The 18,826-nt window shown below is 33.4% G+C and overlaps 1 protein-coding gene across 1 annotated transcript in view; it reads left to right on the forward strand.

Annotated features, from left to right (window-relative positions):
- MICU1 (mitochondrial calcium uptake 1) overlaps nt 1–18,826 on the forward strand; it is a 234,430-nt gene that overhangs the window by 49,787 nt on the left and 165,817 nt on the right. The window contains exons 2-3 of the mRNA XM_051982176.1: nt 7,329–7,490; nt 16,268–16,403. Of these exons, the coding sequence (XP_051838136.1) occupies nt 7,330–7,490; nt 16,268–16,403 (297 nt within the window). The 5' untranslated portion in view covers nt 7,329. The remainder of the gene's footprint in view (nt 1–7,328; nt 7,491–16,267; nt 16,404–18,826) is intronic.

Consider the following 18,826-nt stretch of genomic DNA (forward strand, 5'->3'; position numbering starts at 1 on the left):
CTACCTATTTTCACTCATTCTCTAGCTTGTCATTTCTGATAAGTATGAGGTCGTAGTAATTCAGAGTTCTTTTGATTTGTATTTCTCTCATTTTTAGTGATTTAGAGCATTTATCACATAGCTATGGATAACTTTGGTTTCTTCTGAAAACTGCCTGTTCATATCCTTTGACCATTTATCATGTGGGGAATGTTTCTTAGTTTTATAAATTCTATTTCCTATATAAGGTCTTTGTCCGAGAAACTTGTAAACAAATTTGTTTATATTTTTTGGCTATGGTTTTCTTAGTTTTGCTTTGTCAGAGTTTAGGATTAAACTTCAGCTGAAGCATAATGGATTCTTCGGTAATTCCTTATTTTAAATCTGTGTATATGTTTCTGTTTCAAATATATCTCTTAAGCAACATATTATTGGATTCTAGTTTCTATTGTGGAACAACTAGGTATTACTGTATTATGATAGAGTACAAGGCCTGGAGTCAAGAAGACTTAAGTTGAGCTTTCACTTCAGTATGTGTCCCTGGGAAAGTCATTTAATTCTTTCTGCCTTGGTTTCCTTCTTTGTAAAATGACCTGGAGAAAGAAATGGAAAGCGACTTTAATATCTTTGCCAAAGAAACCTCAAAAGGGGTCATAAAAATAACTAAACACATGCAAAAAAAACTAGTTTCTAATCCATTTTATTATACACTTTGGTTTTATGGATGAGCTCTTCCCCTTCATATTCATAATATGATTACTAGCTGTGTGTTCCCCTCCATACCATTTTCTTTTTTTTTTCTTCTTTCTCTCCTTTTATCTTGTCCCTTTTCCAAAGTCTGTTTTACTTCTGACCATTGCCTTTTTTAATCTACCTTTTAATCATTCCCCTTCCTTTCTCTTATTTCCTGCCTCTTCTATTTCCCTGTTGGGTAAGTTAAATTTTTAACTGAGTATATATGTATATTCTTTCTTCTTTGAGCCAATATGATAAGAATGAAGTTCAAGTATTACCTACCACCACTACCTCCCATTTTCACCTCTACTGTAAAATCTTTTTCTTGCTTGCCTCTTTTATATGAGAAAATTTTCCACTTTCTCCCTCTCCTTTCACCTTTCTCCCAATGCATCTTTCTCACCTCTTTTTTTTTTTTATCATCCCAACATATATGAATCACACCCCTGACCTCTATCTAGATCAATTCCTTCTTACTACCCTAAAAGTGATTTTAAAAAAATCTTAAGAATTACATTTATCATCTTCCCATATATTGAATCCCTTATGATTATTCTTTCATGTTGACCTTTTTATGCTACTCTTGTACCTTTTCTTTGAATGTGACATTTTTCATTCAGCACTGGTATTTTCATCAGAAATGATTGAAAGTCCTCAATTATATTAAACATCAGTGATTTCTCCTGAAAGATTATATACAGTTTTGCTAAGTAGATGAATCTTGATTCTAATGCTATACTGTCACATTGTAAGCGCTTTGCTCCTTTAATATGGAAGCTACTAAATCTTTTATGATCCTTATTATGGCTCCATGATATTTGGAATTGTTTCTTGCTGATTGCTTACAACATTTTCTCCTTGACATAGGAACTCTGGAATTTATTGCTGATATTCCTGGGAGTTTTCACTTTGAGATCTCAGAAGATAAATGATGGATTCTTTACATTTTTATTTTACCTTTCATTTCTAAGAAATTGGAACAGTTTTCCTTGACAGTTTCTTGATAGATGATGTCTGTTATTGTTTTGTGGTTTTTGTTTGTTTTTGGATATTGACTTTTGTGTAATCTAGTAATTCTTAGGTTACCTCTCCTCAGTCTATTTTCTAAGTAATTTGTTTTTCCAATGAAATATTTCACATTTTCTTCTATTTTTTTCATTCTTTTAATTTTATTTTATTGTTTTTTGTTATTTCATGAAGTCATTCACTTCCACTTGCCCAATTCTAATTTTTAAGGAATTATTTTCTACACTGAGATTTTGTACCTCTTTTTTCATTTGGGTAATTCTGTTTTTTAAGAAGTCTTCAGTGAATTTTTGTATCTCTTTTACCATTAGGTCAATTCTTTTTCTTAAGGTGTTACTTTCTTTAGAACATTTTTGTGCTTCTTTTATCAAGCTCTTAATTCTCTTTTCATGATTTTCTTGCATCACTTTTAGTTTTCCCCTTTGTTTTCCTCTATCACTCTTATGTTTAAACTCTCAAAAATTCTTATTTAGCTTGTACCCAACACACTTTTTTTTTTTTGCATCTTTAGTTGTATCTGTTTTCACATTGTTTTCTTCTGAATTTGTATCTTTTCTTCCCTGTTACCATAGTAGCTTTTTATAGTCAAGTTCTTATTTTTGTTGTTGTTATTATTTGCTCATTTTCCCATTTAATTTTAAATTTTATGTTAAAGGTGTTTTTTTTTTTTTTTTCATCTGGAGGACAAAAGACTGTTTCAAGCTTTAGACTTTTTTGTGCTGGTGTTTTCAGAGCTAATTCTGGGAATTTGCCAATTTTCTGTGCTTACAAGGTGATGTTGAGACAAGGAAAGATGTTTTCCCTGCTTTCTTGGTCTGTGCTCTGGTCTTTTATCCAAGAAGGATCCCTGTCCTGCCATCATAAGTGCTGGTACCCCTCTTTGCTTTGGAACTGTGACCCTTATTTCCTTGTTGTGGACACAGATACTTTTCTCTGCCCTGGAATTGTTTCCCAGAACGGTAAATGGGCAATAGAGTTGTTAGCTCCAACTGCACCCAGGGCCAGAGAGAGATCCCTGCAATTGCTTTCTTATTGGCTAGTTGACCTCTTTACTGTCTCTGGGCTGAGAGCTCCCAAAGCTGCTGCTGCTGCTTTCATGGAGACTCCAGGCCAGTCCTGACTCTGATGCCACAAACCTCTCTATTAAGTTGTCTTGGGCATGAAAAATGTCTCGCCCCAATTTTGTAATGACTGCCACCAAAAAATTTGACTAGAGGTGTTATCTTAAAAATGTTCTGAGGGGAATGTTGGGAAAAGTTCAAATAGGTTGCTGCCTCTCTTCTGCCATTTGGCTCTAACCCCATTGTATATTTTAGTGCTATTTAGTGTTACTTAAGTTATATTTGCTTTCACTTTACCCTCAAATCCTTCTATCTTCCTAACTTCCCCGTTACTGTTGAGGGCAATACCATCTTCCCAATTACCTGGGGTCAAAAATTAGGTATTTTCAACTCTTGACTTTTCTTTGGACTCTACTCCTTGCTCCCCATATTCAATGTGTTGCTGAGCTTTCTTGATTCTCCTTTATAGTGTCTCTCCTATGAAAGGCTGGAAGGATGGAGATGCCTTTAGTGAAATTAGTTAAATTTAGAAGAGGGAAAGGGGAAGATTTGGGTAGGGAAAATAATGAGTTCAGTTTTGGATCTGTTGAGTTTAATATATCTTCAGAGAATCTAGTTTGTAATGTTAAATAGGCAATTGGTGATGTGGAGCTAAAAGTTCAGCAGAGACAGTAGGCCTTGAATACACACACACACACACACACACACACACACACACACACGCATGCACACACACTCTGGCGAATCAGATAAGTCCTATGGAACTGATAATAATTATAAAAAACAGGAGACCTATAATATAACTTTGGGGAGATAAGTCTAGAAAAGTATGCTAAGGCCAAATAACAAAGGACCTTAAAATGTAAGCCAAAAAACATTTGAATTTTATCCAGTAAGAAATGGGGAACTACTCTAAGTTGTAAGTGCCTTACTCTGGGAGTATCTTCTTTCTGTTTTGTTTTGTATCTTGTTTTCTGTTTGAGGATTTAGGCAATCCTCAACATTAGTACATCTAACTTTCAGATTGTTCAGAACTATACACAATTATGGCTTTGAGCAATAGGGGAAAAAATGAGAGGCACCAAGCATGCAGGATTGTGGGGTGGCTGGAACCCTACTGGGCAGTTCTCTAACCTTGTTCACTCTAAGTGTAAAGAGCTCCAGATGCTTTTATTGCATATTTCCATTATTTGCTTTTATAACTCAAGTTTTGTATTGTAATTATGCCTCCAAAGAATAGTATTAAGTCCTTTGGACTTAACATTCAAAGCAATAGCCAAAACATTCAAAGTCAATGATAAGTAAGAAAATAAAAGTGTTAGATAAACTTCTTGGGTTAATGTTCACACCTGATATTGGCTTCAAGTTTGGTGCTAAGGAATCCTTGATTCTTTATATCTGCTGTGAGAAATGGTGGAAGAACAATATTCTGTTTCCATAGATGCTGTAACTTGGCTGTAAAGATAAGGAATTGGAGGAGGAGTCAGCTCAGTGCTCTATTCTATCTTGGTCAGCAGTAGTGCTTGCAGTTCAAACACAGAGGATTTTGAAGGAAGCAGATAAGGAAAAACAAGAGTTTTTGTTGTCATCAGCTAGACATGTCATCTAGAGGAGGTCCTGACTTGTGATGCATTAATAATTCAGGAACTTCCCCCAGTTCACAGGAAGGGGGGACATATTACATATGAGATGAATGAAGAGTTTCATCCAATGGAAACTCTGAGGAGAGGAGGCGGGGTTACAATGGAATTGTGAGGCAAAACTGTTGCCTCTGATACCTGTGAGGTGTGTTCTGTTCATTCACCCCTTTTGGGGGCTCAGAAGAGTACTATTTCTCACACTACAAAAGGAGGAAAGTATTTTTGAAAGTATTTGTAAAAGTATTCACAAGTGTTCCTTAATCCATTCCAAAAAGTGTTAGATTGATCTTTCAACTGTGATGAAGAAATAGAAAAAAATGGAAAAGTTGGCTAAACTTATGTGTAAATAAGATGGTGCTAACCCAGACAAGTTTCTTTCCACCCCTATTCTACCATTGGGCCTACAGGATACAATTTCACCACTCAGTTGAAAGGGGCATTAGAGATGGCAGATTGCTCCTGTCCCTTTTTTGCCCCTCCTATCCTGTCCTGTCCACCATTGCCTCTTCTCTCTCCTGCATTTTATGGGTTATTTCATGGTAACTGTTGTTAGGCAAAGTCCATATTAACCAGAATTAGTGTTTTGTAATAAAAATTTGTATGCGGAAAAGTCTTTCAGCAATCTTTAACAAATGATTATAGTTTTTGATGGTTAAGGAAACCTAATCTCCTATTTCCCATAGATTCAATATATCAACAGTCTTGTTTTTTACTTTCACACCATTTTCTAGGAAGCATTTACCTCCCTGAATATATATATCTAGTGATATATATATTTTCCCCCCTACCCTCACTATTAGATCTCAAGCTTTTTGAGGTAGGAACTTTTTTTTGCCTTTCTTTGTATCTCTCTAGTCTTTAGTACAATGCCTGGCCTGTAATAAATGCTTAATAAATGCTTGTTAACCAACTAAAATGATTCAAATGAAGTTTTCTCTTCCATTAGGATATTGCTTACCAACTTCACTTTTCAGTCATCATTTCTTGGCATTGTTTACTATCCACAAAATCGTATTTTGCATTTAGATTTTCTAAGATTTTTTCTTTTATAGCTTGTTTAACTAGAATAAAAGCTTAATGAGCAGAAAAACTTTATTTTGTGATCTCTTCAGGATTAGTATGATTCTGGACATAAATGATTGCCTCCAGTATAGTAAGTTATTTGAAGGGAGCAGCTGCTTTATGCTTTGAGATTGATAGAATCTGAGGAATCTTAGAACTTAGGGTTTAGGAGAATTTATTTTAGTTTTCATTTCTTTTACCATCCCTCTACCTAGAGAACTGTCACTTGTAACAAGAAATAGAAAAGAAAGAGGGGAAAAATCAGTTCAACAAACCAACAGTGCATTGGCTGAGCCTTGAACAGTTAATACTGTACTATCTATAATACTCTGCAAAAAAAGAAGAAAGTCACATTTTAAAAGTTTCTTTTTATAGATAAATTTGGTCATCATACATTTGTAGATGTGGAGCTAGAAATGACCTTAAAAGACCATCTGATCTGATTCTTTCATTAAACAGATTAAGAAATTAAAGTGATTCTCCTATATGTATCAAAGTCAAGATTTTAAGTCTTACAACTCCAAAACCTGTGTTCTTTTCACTATATCATGCCACTTTTCCACACAAATACAAAACAGTAGAGATTTTGTTCTGTTTGTTTTTGTAGTCATTGTGTGTGTGTGTGTGGTTATGCTACTTTGTGTCAGTTCATTTAAATCTTTACGTATGTCTATGAATTCTTCATCAGTATTATTTCTTACAGTGCAGTAAAATTCTATTTTCTACAATTTGTGTTGGCCATTTCTCAGTCTTTGTCTATTTTCTTATTTCTTGCTATCTTATACCATCAAAAGTATCATAATACAGGCTTTAGTATATTTGAGACTTTTGTTTCTGTCTTTGATTTCTTAATATTTATGTCTAGCAGTGGGATCATTGAGCAAGAAGATAATTATGTTTTCATCACTTTCTTAGATTTATTACAGATTTCCATGCCAGAAGGATTGGACCAACTTCATTGTGCTTACCTTTCTGTAGCCTTTCCAACACAATCCTATTTCCATTATTTGTCCATTATTTGTCATCTTTGCCGATTTATTATGAGGCAAAACCCCAGAACTGTTTTGATTTGCATTTTTATTAATATTTCAGGGAGGTGGAATAAATGCTGTAATAATAGTTGTACTTCTTTAATAAGTGTTTATTCATTAACCATTTATTCATTAAGAAATGACTTTGGTATAATTTTTTAGTTAGATCCATATATATCTTGACTATTAGATCTTAAATATTACTATTAAATTATTAGATTAAATATTAGACATATTTGATGCAAAGACTTTTCCTCCAACTGACAACTTCCATTCCTTATTCAAGTTGCATTGTTTTTGTTTACATAGATTTTAAAAATTTTAATCAATAATTTAATAGAAATTATCTAATTTTTTTGTCTCTTATGGTTAAGAATACTTTCTCTTAGACATAGTATAAAAAGTCTCTGATATGGTTCTTTTCTAATATTTTGTATGGTGTGATTTTTAACACCATTATTTACCCATTTTGAATTCATTGTAGTATATGATATAAAATGTTGATTTAAACCTAATTTCTGCTGAGCACTTTATAGTATTCCCAAAACTTCTTGTTCAAAACAGTTTTTCATGAAGTCATTTATGATCAAGTTATCAGATACTGTGTTTTTTTTTTATTCAGTTCTTTTTATTTACCCTTATTTAATCTATTCCACTGATCTTTTTAACCAACATCAAATTATTTTGATGATTACTACTTAGAGTATCATTTGAGGATTGGAAGTGCTGATGAGAAGGATAATGAAAATTACCCCCCAGAATTAGTACTTGATATTTCTACTTTTTATCCACAGGATGTTCTGTCTTCGTTTTTTCCCTGCTGCCGCAGGGCTGGCTGTTGTTTCCCGACGGTACTATGGATCATCACAGCTTACTCAGAGTAGGCGCCGACTGATGATGGCAGCTTTCCTGGGAACATCTGCAGTAGCAGCAAGCACAGGCCTCTTATGGAAGAGGTAGGTTCACTCAAGTAGCTGATACTTTTTTCTCTGCTTGCTTTTGTACCCCAGAGAAGCAATTTTCCTGATTTCATTTTTATCATACTATGTTGCCAGTCTTTTAATGTTACAAATATGCATATATGGAATAAAATATTTCATAGATTCTAGCTGTCATTTAAGATTGTATATACTCAATTCATAGATTGCCAGTTGTTCATGCGGAATATATCCTCAGATGATTTGGTATTTTTACTCCCAGATTAAAAAATAATTTTAGAAAATCTGTGATTCCTAAAATGAGTCTTTTAGTGACCCCATGGCGAACTAGATCAACTCTACACTGACCGCTTCTCTTGAGGTGCTAGCCCTCTTATCATTTTGCTGATTGCACTGTACCAAGCTTCAGCCTTGGATCAGGCCTTTGCTCTACTGCGTTTGCTCCGACACAGAATCAGCCGAATGAAGGTGGAGAAAGTCATGCAACCGTTCTGACTGGGCCCACTACGAGTTTGTCACACAACCTTAACTGGGCCCTCCTTGCTGCTAGGCAATCCTACCATACTCTCTTTATCAGGTACTGAGCCACAGTCCACAGCAGCTCTTCCCTGCTTACATCTCCCATGACTTCCCCTCCCTCCATCTTCTTAGCTGAAAATCTGCCTGACATTTTACAGAAAAAAGTGGAAGCTATTCGCCATGATCCCCCTTTTCTCCCCTCTTCCTCATCTTTTGTCACTCAGGTACCTTCTGCCACTCTCTCCTCCTTCATCCTTGTCTCACATGATGAGGCGGACTGATCCCTTAACAAAGGTCACCCCTGTCCCCTTTCACATTGTCCCATTTAAGGGACAATCTCCTTCAGCAGATTGCCCCCTTGTGACTGACTTCCTCTCATTTATTTTCACTTTCCCTCTCCCTACTCCTTTTCTACTGTCTACAAACATACCCATGTCTTCCCCACCCTTAACTTTTTATTCTTGTCAAGAGCAGCACCGTTCGTCTCTTAGTCTTGTACTTCAGGCGTCATTCTCCACCCTTCACTGTCTCTTACCCTGCCTTCTCTCTTCCCTCATATCTAAGCTATACCACGGCCTATCAAATGCACCTCTGCAATACTCCCCCTCCTTTCTTCTCATACAGCCCCACTCGGTTCAGGCTGCACTACCTCATGCTTAGAGTATTACAATAGCCTATTGGCACCTCAAGTTTTTCCCCCTTCAGTCTATCTTCTGTTCATCTATCAGAATGATTTTTTTTCTAAAGCACGGGTCCAACCATGACTCTCCTCCAGGATCAAATGCAAAAATCTTCTGCTTGGTGTTCAGAGCCCTTCATGCTCTATCTTCCTCTTCACTTTCCAGTCTTCTTATACTTTACTCCTTACCATGTACTCTTCAATCCAGTGACCCTGGCCTCCTGGCTGTTCCATGAACAAGACCCTCTATCTTAGCTCTGAGAATTTTCTCTGGCATTCTTCCATGTCCAAAATGTTCTTATTCCTCATCCCTACCCACTGCTTTCCTTGGTTTCTTTTAAGTCACAATTAAAATCTCATCTTCTATGAGAACTGTTTCCCAACTCCTTTAACTTCTAGTACCTTCTTTCTGTTCATTATTACTTATTTAGCCTATATATAGAGTTCTTGTACATTTGTTTCCATATTGTCTCCCATTAGTTTGTAAACTCCTTGAGGTCAGGGACTATCTTTTGCTTCTTTTTGTATGTCTAGCACTTAGATTTTGCCTGTCACATAGTAAGCAACAAATAAATGTTTATTCACTGATTGACTGAAAATGGTTACATGAACTGATGCAAAGTGAAGTGAGCAGAACCAGGAGAACATGATACACGGTAACAAATATTGTGTGATAATTAACTTTGATAGACTTAGCTCTTCTCAGTAATGTGGTGATCCAAGACAATTCCAATAGACTTGGATGTAAAATACCATTCACATCCAGAGAGAGAATAATAGAGACAGAATGTGGATCAAAGCATAATATTTTCACCTTTTTTGGTTTTTTGTTTGTTTTTTCTTATGTTTTCCCCCTTTGATCTGCTTTTTTTTTTTTTTAACACAAAGTGACAGATGTGGAAATATGTTTTAAAAGATTGCACATATATAAACCTATATCAGATTGCTTATTATCTTAGGGGGGGGGGAGGGAAAAAATTAGAATATAGCATGTTATAAAAATGAATGTTGAAAACTATTTTTTTCATTTATTTGGAAAAATAAAACACAATTGAGAAGAAAGGAGTTGAAATTTCAGTTCAAGTGTTGTGGTCAGAAGCTAAACTTATTTATTGTGAATTTTTCTTCTTCTTTGTTTAAGTGATATCACTCCTGCATCTTTGTTAGAGCCATGGCTCTTAGCTCTGTTCCTGTTTTAAAGGTACTGTCTTAGAGCTTAACCTCTTAAAGGAGGTAGAATGTTAGAACTTTAATGTATTTGTTGTGCAGTGAGGGAACCATGCCTTCTTCAGGGCTGATGGCATTGTGAGCAGACCAGAACTAGATGCTTGAATTCTAGTTTGGAATATGATAGATATTGGTCTGTACCCTGTATGAATTGCATAGTTATCCCATGCAATAAATTTTCCCATATGATCACACCTTCTCGATTTAGTGGTAAAGAAGCAGTCCGTCACTTTTGACTTTGGGAGAAGGTCTGGGTTGTCTAGTTGTAGTTTCTTGGTCAGCCCAGGGTCATAGATCCTTGATATAGAACAAGGTAATTTTGGGAATTTTCGTAGAGATTTGGCAAGCTCAGATCTATGATTTGGTCTAAAACTTGTGAAATAGAATATATACTGGTTATCTGCTTCCTAGATGCAAATTTAAAACATTGTGGGTTTTTTTAGAGAGATAGTACAATATGAATCCAGTATGGGGCTACATCTTGCCTATCTCAGACTGGACTAATTGTAAATTTAACTTGTAGCTTGAGTTAAAACTGAACTGGGTTTAGTATTCTTTGTGATATATCTATGGCATATGGGACAGCAAAAGTGAGAAAGATGGTAGGGTAAATTTTTTTTTTTTAATTTCTTACAGAATTAAAAGTAGCTTATTGTGCCTTTACGTAAGTACTAATATTCTAAAATGTTATTCTTTCATTAGCATTTCAAGCTGTTTAGCCATTTCAATGAAACCTAGTCTCCCTTAATTTTATTGTTTTACTGCTAAGATTGTCCAGTTTGTCTTTTATAGATTTTATATCTTATTTTATATATACATATATACAAAATTGTTTGCATGGTGTTTCCTCCCTTAGATTATGAGCTTCTCAAAAGGGATCTTTTGCTAAATATCTTAGTGGCAAAGTGGATAGAGCTCTGGCTCTGGATTCAGAAATATCTGAGTTCTAGTCTAGCCTCAGATACTTATGAATTGTGTGATCCTGAAAAGGTCACTTAACCACTGTCTACTTCTTTCCTCAACCATAAAGTAGGAATAACAATAACACCCACTTCCTAGGGTTGTTGTGAGGATTTTTAAGTAATATTTTACTTTCTTCTTTAGTTACATGTAAAGACAATTTTAAACACTGATTTTAAAAATTTTTTGTATTCCAAATTTTCTCTCTTTCTCCCTGGAATATTAAAGAATTTGATATAGGTTATACATGTTCAATCATATAAAACATAAACTAATCATGTTGTGAAAGAAAACATAGACCCAAAGTAAAAAACAACAAAAAAAAATTCACATAAAATTACAGAAAGTGGAAAATAGTGTGATTCAATCTATATTCAGATTTCCTATAGTTCTTTCTCTGGAAGTGGATAGATAGCATTTTTCATTATGAGTCCTTTGGAATTGTCTTGGATTGTTGTATTGCTAAGAATAGTTAATTCATTCACAGTTGATCACAGTACAGTATTGCTATTACTGGTGTACAATGTTCTCTTCGTTCTGCTCAATTCACAAACAAGCTAATATTTGTAAAGTACTTTGTAATTTTTTAAGCACAATATAAAAGCTAGCTATTATCTAATTTTCTTCCAAAGGAACCTGGAAGTATTTCTAAATACTTAGGTTTGGTTTTATTATCACTTAAGGCTGTTATTATGTGTTGATTTCTTATTTTTTCAATAGTTCAGTAGCGTGTGCAGATTTCTTTTGAGTAATTTGGTTTTCAAATTCATTGGAAAATGGCATTGTTCAAATAAAAGTACATGTCTCATGGGAGAACTGATCAGAAATATAGTTATAATACTCTCTGGGATGTGATCTTCTGCCTATTTAAACTTTATTTTTAAAAATATATGAAACCCAAGAAATCTGATGATCCAAGAATTTTACTTTCATTTTTAAAAAATATTTTTATTTTCCCCACTTACATATAAAAACATTTTTGTTGTATATACACATTCATTTTTTACATATTTCTATATGTATTGGGAGAGAAAAATCAAAACATAAGGAAAAAAACATGAGGGGAAAAAAAAGGTGAAAATAGTATGTGGTGTTCTATATTCAGTCTCCATAGTTCTCTCTCTCTTTTGGATTTGAATAGTGTTTTCCATCCAAAATTTATTGGGATTGTCTTGGATCATTGAACCACTGAGAAGAACTAATTCTATCTTAATTGATCACTACACAATGTTGCAGTTAACTGTGTACAATGTTTTCTTGGTTCTGCTTGCTTTACTCAGCATCAGTTCATGTAAATTTTTCAAAGCTTTTAAAAATCAGCTTGCTCATTTTTTAAATAAGATAATAATATTGCATTACTTTCATATATCATAATTTATTCAACCATTCCCATTTGGTGGGTACCTACTTATTTTCCAATTCCATGCCACCACAAAAAGAGCTACTACAGACATTTTTTGCACAGATCCTTTTCCCTCTTATATGATTTTTTTGGGGGGATATAGACCCAGTAGTGACACTGCTGGGTCAAAGAGTATGCACACTTTTATATTCATTTGGCCATAACTCCTAATTGTTCTCCAGAATGGTTGGATTCACAGGTCCACCAACAATGCATCAGTTTTCCCACATTCCCTCCAACATTTGTCATTGTTTTTTCCTGTCATCTTAGCCAATCTGAGAGATGTCAGAGGTGGTGCTTAGTTTAATTTTTCATTTCTTTAGTTAATAGTGATTTAGAGCATTTTTTCATATAACTTTGGATGTTCTTAATTTCTTCATCTGAAAATTGTCTATTCATATCCTTTGACCATTTTTCAATTAGGGGATGGCTTGGATTCTTATAAATTTGAGTCAATTCTCTATATGTTTTAGAAATGAGACCTTTATCAGCAGCACCAGCTGTAAAAGTTTTTCCCAGCTTTCTGCTTCCCTTCTAATCTTAGTTACATTGCTTTTGTTTGTTTTGTTTTGTTTATAAAAGTACAAAATCTTTTTAATTTAACATAATTAAAATTCGCATTTCATAATGTTCTCTAGTTTTTCTTTGGCCATAAATTCCACCCTTCTCCAAAGAACTGATAGGTAAACTATTCCTTGCTCTCTTAATTTGCTTATAATATTCCTTTACACCTATATCCTTTACAGCTATACACCTAAATCACATATCCCATTTTGATCTTTTTTTGGTATGGTATGTGAGATGAGGTCTGTGCTGATCTTTTTGACATTATTTTCCAGTGTTCTCTGCAATTTTCTCAAATAGTGATTTCTTATCCCAGAAGCTGAAGTCTTTGGGTTTATCAAATACTAAATAATGAAGATAGGGGACCTTTAACTTCTGGTGATAGCTTTTCTATGCTCAGAATAGAAATTTAATGAAGATGATGATGAGGGACCTTCAACTTCTGACAGTAGCTCCTTTATGTTCAGAGTAGAAATTTTTTGAATTTCCAGTCAAGTCAGGGAACCTTACTTTCATCTCAAATTTTGGCTATTAAAGCTTTTGGCTAGAGGAATATTATTTCCCTTTTAGGAAACTCATATTAGGGTTTCTGACCTTAGCAGTTATGCAAAATATAAAACAAAACCATAAAATACTGCAGAAAAAACACAAGCCAAAGATGTAAATCTTTTCTGTATTTTCACTTTCATTAATTTCCATTGCTAATTCAGTAAATACTACCACAGTGTGAAAAAAAAATGGAGTCAGGTGAACTTATGATCCATCAATGAACTACTGGAGAGATTATCCTTGTTGAATCTCTGTATTCGTGACAGTTATTCCTTTGAACTTTTTTTTTCTTTTGGTCATTGACTATCTTCCATAACTAAAATTCTCTTCCTCCTTGTTTTTGACACAAGGCTTTTTTGGCTACCTTCAAATCCCAACAAAAACTTGCTACAAGAAGCTTATCCTGGTTTCCCTTAATGCTAGTGCTTTTTTTTCTGAGATGATTTCCAATTTACTTTATATATAGTTTGTTTATATGATATTGTCTGACACACTTCCCTTGCCCCCTATTATATGGTGAGTTTCCAGACCCCAAAAAAAAAAAAAACAAACCTGTTTTTGCTTTTCTTTTTATCTTCTTATGTATAGCACAATACCTGGTATATTAAAAATATTTTATGAATTCTTGCTGACATGTTTTGTATTTGTAATAACTGAATGTAACACTTAATAATAGGAACCTTTTTTAACATTAAAGAAAAGTCCAAGAGGGAAAATGTCATTTCTTCCCCTCAAGTTTTCAATTCTGTGACTCTCTCATTAGAATCTACACAAATTTAGCAAAATAGAGACTATTTTAACTTTCTACCAATGGAAAGCATAGGGGAGATTTTTAAAAAGCTAGAAAAAGATTAATTTTGCCTCATCAGCTTATAAATAGGTGTACCTTTTTGTACAATATGTCAATATATGTTTAAAATATCTTTAGTAAATGTGATTTATATTGATTTATGATTGAATTGAATTAATCATTACACTAATTTGTCTTGTGTCACTCTTGTGAAGTAAGGAAATTTGCTACTCCTTCGTTTTACAGTAAATCAAGGTCTTTTGCTTAAAAATAAGATGAAATTTAAAGTATTTCCTAAGTCATATTCCATGGATTGTTTCTTACATTGAATACCTTGAAAATTTTATCTTCCTGATTCTTCAACTCCTTGTTTCTACTCCCATTCATGAAAAACACAGAAGTCAACATTTGTTTAAAAAAAAAAAAGGTTTAGTAAGAAATTTTGTTTTAATCAACAAACTATTTGAAATTTGTTATGTTGGTAAATGTCTATATCTTATTTCCTGCAGTTATCTGGTTCTTTCTTGTTGAAACTTGTTCGTGTTCTTTGACCATTTAGTTGTATCGAGATATCTCTTATTCTTATATACTAGAATTATTTCCCTATGCATCTTCAGTATTGAACTTTTTATCAGAGAAACTCATTGTAAAGATTTCTTTTCTCCTTCTAATTGTCTCCTTTCTAATTTTAGCCACTTTGATTTTGTTTGTGCAAAAAAAAGGTAGTAAGTATAGGGACCAGATCTGTTATTTTATTGGAATACTGAATTCTAAAGGGAGTAAAACTTCCTTTAACAGTGTAGATTAGCACTTTTTGTATAACTTAGAGTCTTAATCATAAAAAGCTTTTGCAAAAAAAAAAATCAATTTTATATAATCAGGATTGTTCATTTTATCTTCTATGATTCCCTTGTTTTTTATTTTCATATTTTTATTATAAACTTGGAAAATATAAACATTTAAATTTACCAAAGAACAGATAAAGAAAAGAGTATATGAAACTGTGAACTTAAAACAAAGCTCAATAGCTAGCTGTTTCTTTGTCATTTGGGTGCGCTTACAGCCAGGCTCTAAACATGTGTGTTTGTGTTTGTGTAAATTTCTTTAATATTTTTCCTCAGTTACACGTGAAAACAATTTTTAACATTTTATTTTAAAACTTTGAATTCTAAATTCCCTCCCTTCCACCTGCCCCAACTCTTCCCCTCAAGAAGGCAAGCAATTTTATATAGGTTATGTAAGTATAGTCATAAAAAATATTTCCCGAAATCATGTTGTTAAAAAAAAATTCAAAAAAAGTAAAATTCAAAAGAGTACGTTTCGATTTGTATTCAGACACTATCAGTTCTTTCTTTAGGAATAGATGACATTTTTCATCATAAGTCTTTTAGAATTGTCTTGGATCATTGTATTTGCTGAAAATAGCTAGGTTGTTCACAGCTGATCATTTTGCAATATTGCTGTTACTTTGCACATGGTACATTTTATTTTGCATTAGCTTGTTAAATTTGTTCAGCTTTTTCTGAGAGCATTAAACACAATAATATGCCATCTGTGATACTTTCAATCACTAGTTGGTCATCATTTGTTCTTTGACATTAAAATTTATAATTAAAGTATTTAGACTCCATTCAATATTGAATTCTTTCTTCAAAGGCCTTTTGTTGGTTGTAATTTTTATTATGTTATGGTTAGTCAGGGATTAGCTAATATTTCTCCTTTTCTTTATTTGTTTGTGGTTTTAATGCCCTAACTTGTGACAACTTCATAAAGGTGCCAAACACAGAGTAGAAATGTGAGAGATTGCTGAGGCCTGAGGTAGTTAGGAAAAAAAAAGGCAGAATAAATTTTTGACAATCCTTGATAGGAGAAAGAACTTCTGGGCACATGGCATTCATTGTTTTTAATAATGTAAGGAACCTGTAAAATTAAAGATCTCAATTACACTCAGAATATGATTTATGCTTATGTGTGCACATTAGATTTTTTTAAAGCAAAAAATCTATTTCTGTTGATCCTGTTAATCCTGTGGGTGGGATTTGTTTGATTTGTATGTTGTTTCCTATTGATTGGATGAGTCCATATTATGTTGTTGCCTGTCACAGAGCCCATGCAGAATCTCCGCCATCAGTAAACAAAGATGAAAGTGAAGAAAGTGATGAAGAAACCAGTAAAAACCTTAATGATCTTGGTCCACCAGAAGAGAAGAAGAAGAAGAATTCTGGATTCAGGGACCGAAAGGTATTAGAAAAAAAAATCTTCACTCTTAGAATGTGCATTCTTTGTGGAGGTATCACTATATCCTTTTTACTATCCTGCATACTATAGTTGAATGCTATGCTCAAAATGTCTGTTTTAAATATAATAAGTATTTCACGTATTCCATTTTCCAACTTCCAAAATGATTATTTTATTTTTCTATTTACCTAGCATATTCCAAGCAAAAAATATTGAAACAATGTGAAATACTTAATTTGTAGGTCAGAACTAATACCAAGGATGTCTCATATTTTTTTTTCATTGTGGTCTTGTACTTAATTTGACTTCAGAAACTTAATCTCTTGCTTAATGGAATTAAGTGACAATAAATGTCATATTGCTTATTACTTTGTTCTTTTGCTCTACTCATGATTTGCATTGTCAAGTTTTAATTATGAATAGACCCCCTTTAGCAAAACATAAATGGAGATCATGAAGCACCATTGAATAATGATTTTTATAATAACTTTTTATTTTTCCAAATACATGCTAAGATAGTTTTCAATATTCAACTTTGCAAAATCTTTTATTTCAGATTTTTCTCTTTCCCAACCCTCTTCCCTAGACAGTAAATAATCCAATATCAGTTAAACATGTGCAATTCTTTTTTGTTGTTTGTTTGTTTACTGGTTTTATTAAGACATTTTTTTTCTCCTCCTACTTCTCCTCTTCATTTGAAAAATAAATAAGTAAAAACTTTATTACAAATATGCAAAGTCAAACAAAACAAATTCACACATTAAAGCTATCCAAAAATAGGTATCTAATTCTGCACTCTGAGTCCATTACTCTCCTTTCAGAAGGTCTGTATTTTGTTTCTTTTTTTTTTTTTATCATATGCCTTTTTATTTATTCATTTTATTTTTCATGATTATAACTTTTTATTGGCAGAACCCATGCCTGGGTAATTTTTTACAACATTATCCCTTGCACTCACTTCTGTTCCCCTCCCTCGCTCCACCCCTTCCCCCAGATGGCAAGCAGTCTTATACATGTTAAATATGTCACATTATATCCTAGATGCAATATATGTGTGTAGAACCGAACAGTTCTCTTGTTGCACAGGGAGAATTGGATTCAGAAGGTAAAAGTAACCCGGGAAGAAAAACAAAAATGCATGTGCAATTCTTTTAAGTATATTTTCATATTTGTCATGCTGCGCAAGAATAGTCAGATCAAAAGGGGAAAAAATGAGAAAAAAGCAAACAAGAAAAAAAGGTGAAACTATTATGTTTCCATATTCAATCTTCATAGTTCTCTCTCTGGATATGTATAGCTCTTTCCATCACAAGTTTATTAGAATTGGCCTGAATACCTCATTCAGAATGAAGAAAGCCAAGTTCATCACCCTTTATCATTACATAATCTTCTTGTTGCTGGGTACAATGTTTGCTTGGTTCAACCCAGTTCACTTAGCATCAGGTCATGTAAGTCTTTCCAGGCTTTTCTGAAATTGACCTGCTTGTCATTTTTTATAGAATAATAATATTCCATTATATTCATATACCATAGCTTATTCAGCCTTTCCCCAACTAAAGGACATCCACTCAATCTCTAGTTTCTTGCCACTTCAAAAAGAGCTGCTGCAAACATTTTTGCACATGTGGATTCTTTTCCCTTTTTTGTGATCTCTTTGGAATATAGACCTAGTCTCTACTAGGTCAAAGTGTATGCACAGTTTGATAGCCTTTTGGGCATAGTTCCAAATTGTTCTCCGGAATGGTTGGATCAGTTCACAACTCCATCAACAATGTATTTATGTCCCAATTTTCCCATAGCCCCTTCAATATTTATCATTATCTTTTACTGTTATCTTAATCTGAGAATTGTGAAGAGGTATTTCAGAGTTGCCTTAATTTTCATTTCTCTAATCATTGTTCTCTATTCATTAGATTTAGAGCATTTTTTTCATATGACTAGAATTGGTTTTAATTTCTTCATCTGAAATTTGTCTGTTCATATGCTTTGATCATTTATCATTTGGGAAATGTCTTGTATTCTTATAAATTTTAGTCAGTTCTCTATAATAGTAGTTGTTAATGTTTGTACTCCATACTCATGTGTGAAGTTCTTTTGTCAAATCATCACCTGCTTTTATCATTACATATGCTTTTATCACAGAAAAGTTTCACTTTTTGTATCCTGTTGATGGGCAATATTTTGGAGTTTGTTGAATTTAGTGTCCAGGAGCTAGCAGTATAAAAAGCAAAATAATGACTTGCTTTCTCACTTCATTCCGATAATCAATTTTCTACTCTAACAAGTCCAGATTGAAGAAGCTCCTATTCTTCATTTGTCCCATTTGTTTCAATGCTTCAGGGTCAAATATTTGGTTCTTTTTTTTTCCTCCTCAGAATTCTCTTTGGGAAATTTTAATTCTCTGCCAAGTTATTGCTACCTACAAT

This window comes from Antechinus flavipes, chromosome 2 (assembly GCF_016432865.1).
Source record: "Antechinus flavipes isolate AdamAnt ecotype Samford, QLD, Australia chromosome 2, AdamAnt_v2, whole genome shotgun sequence".
NCBI lineage: Eukaryota > Metazoa > Chordata > Mammalia > Dasyuromorphia > Dasyuridae > Antechinus > Antechinus flavipes.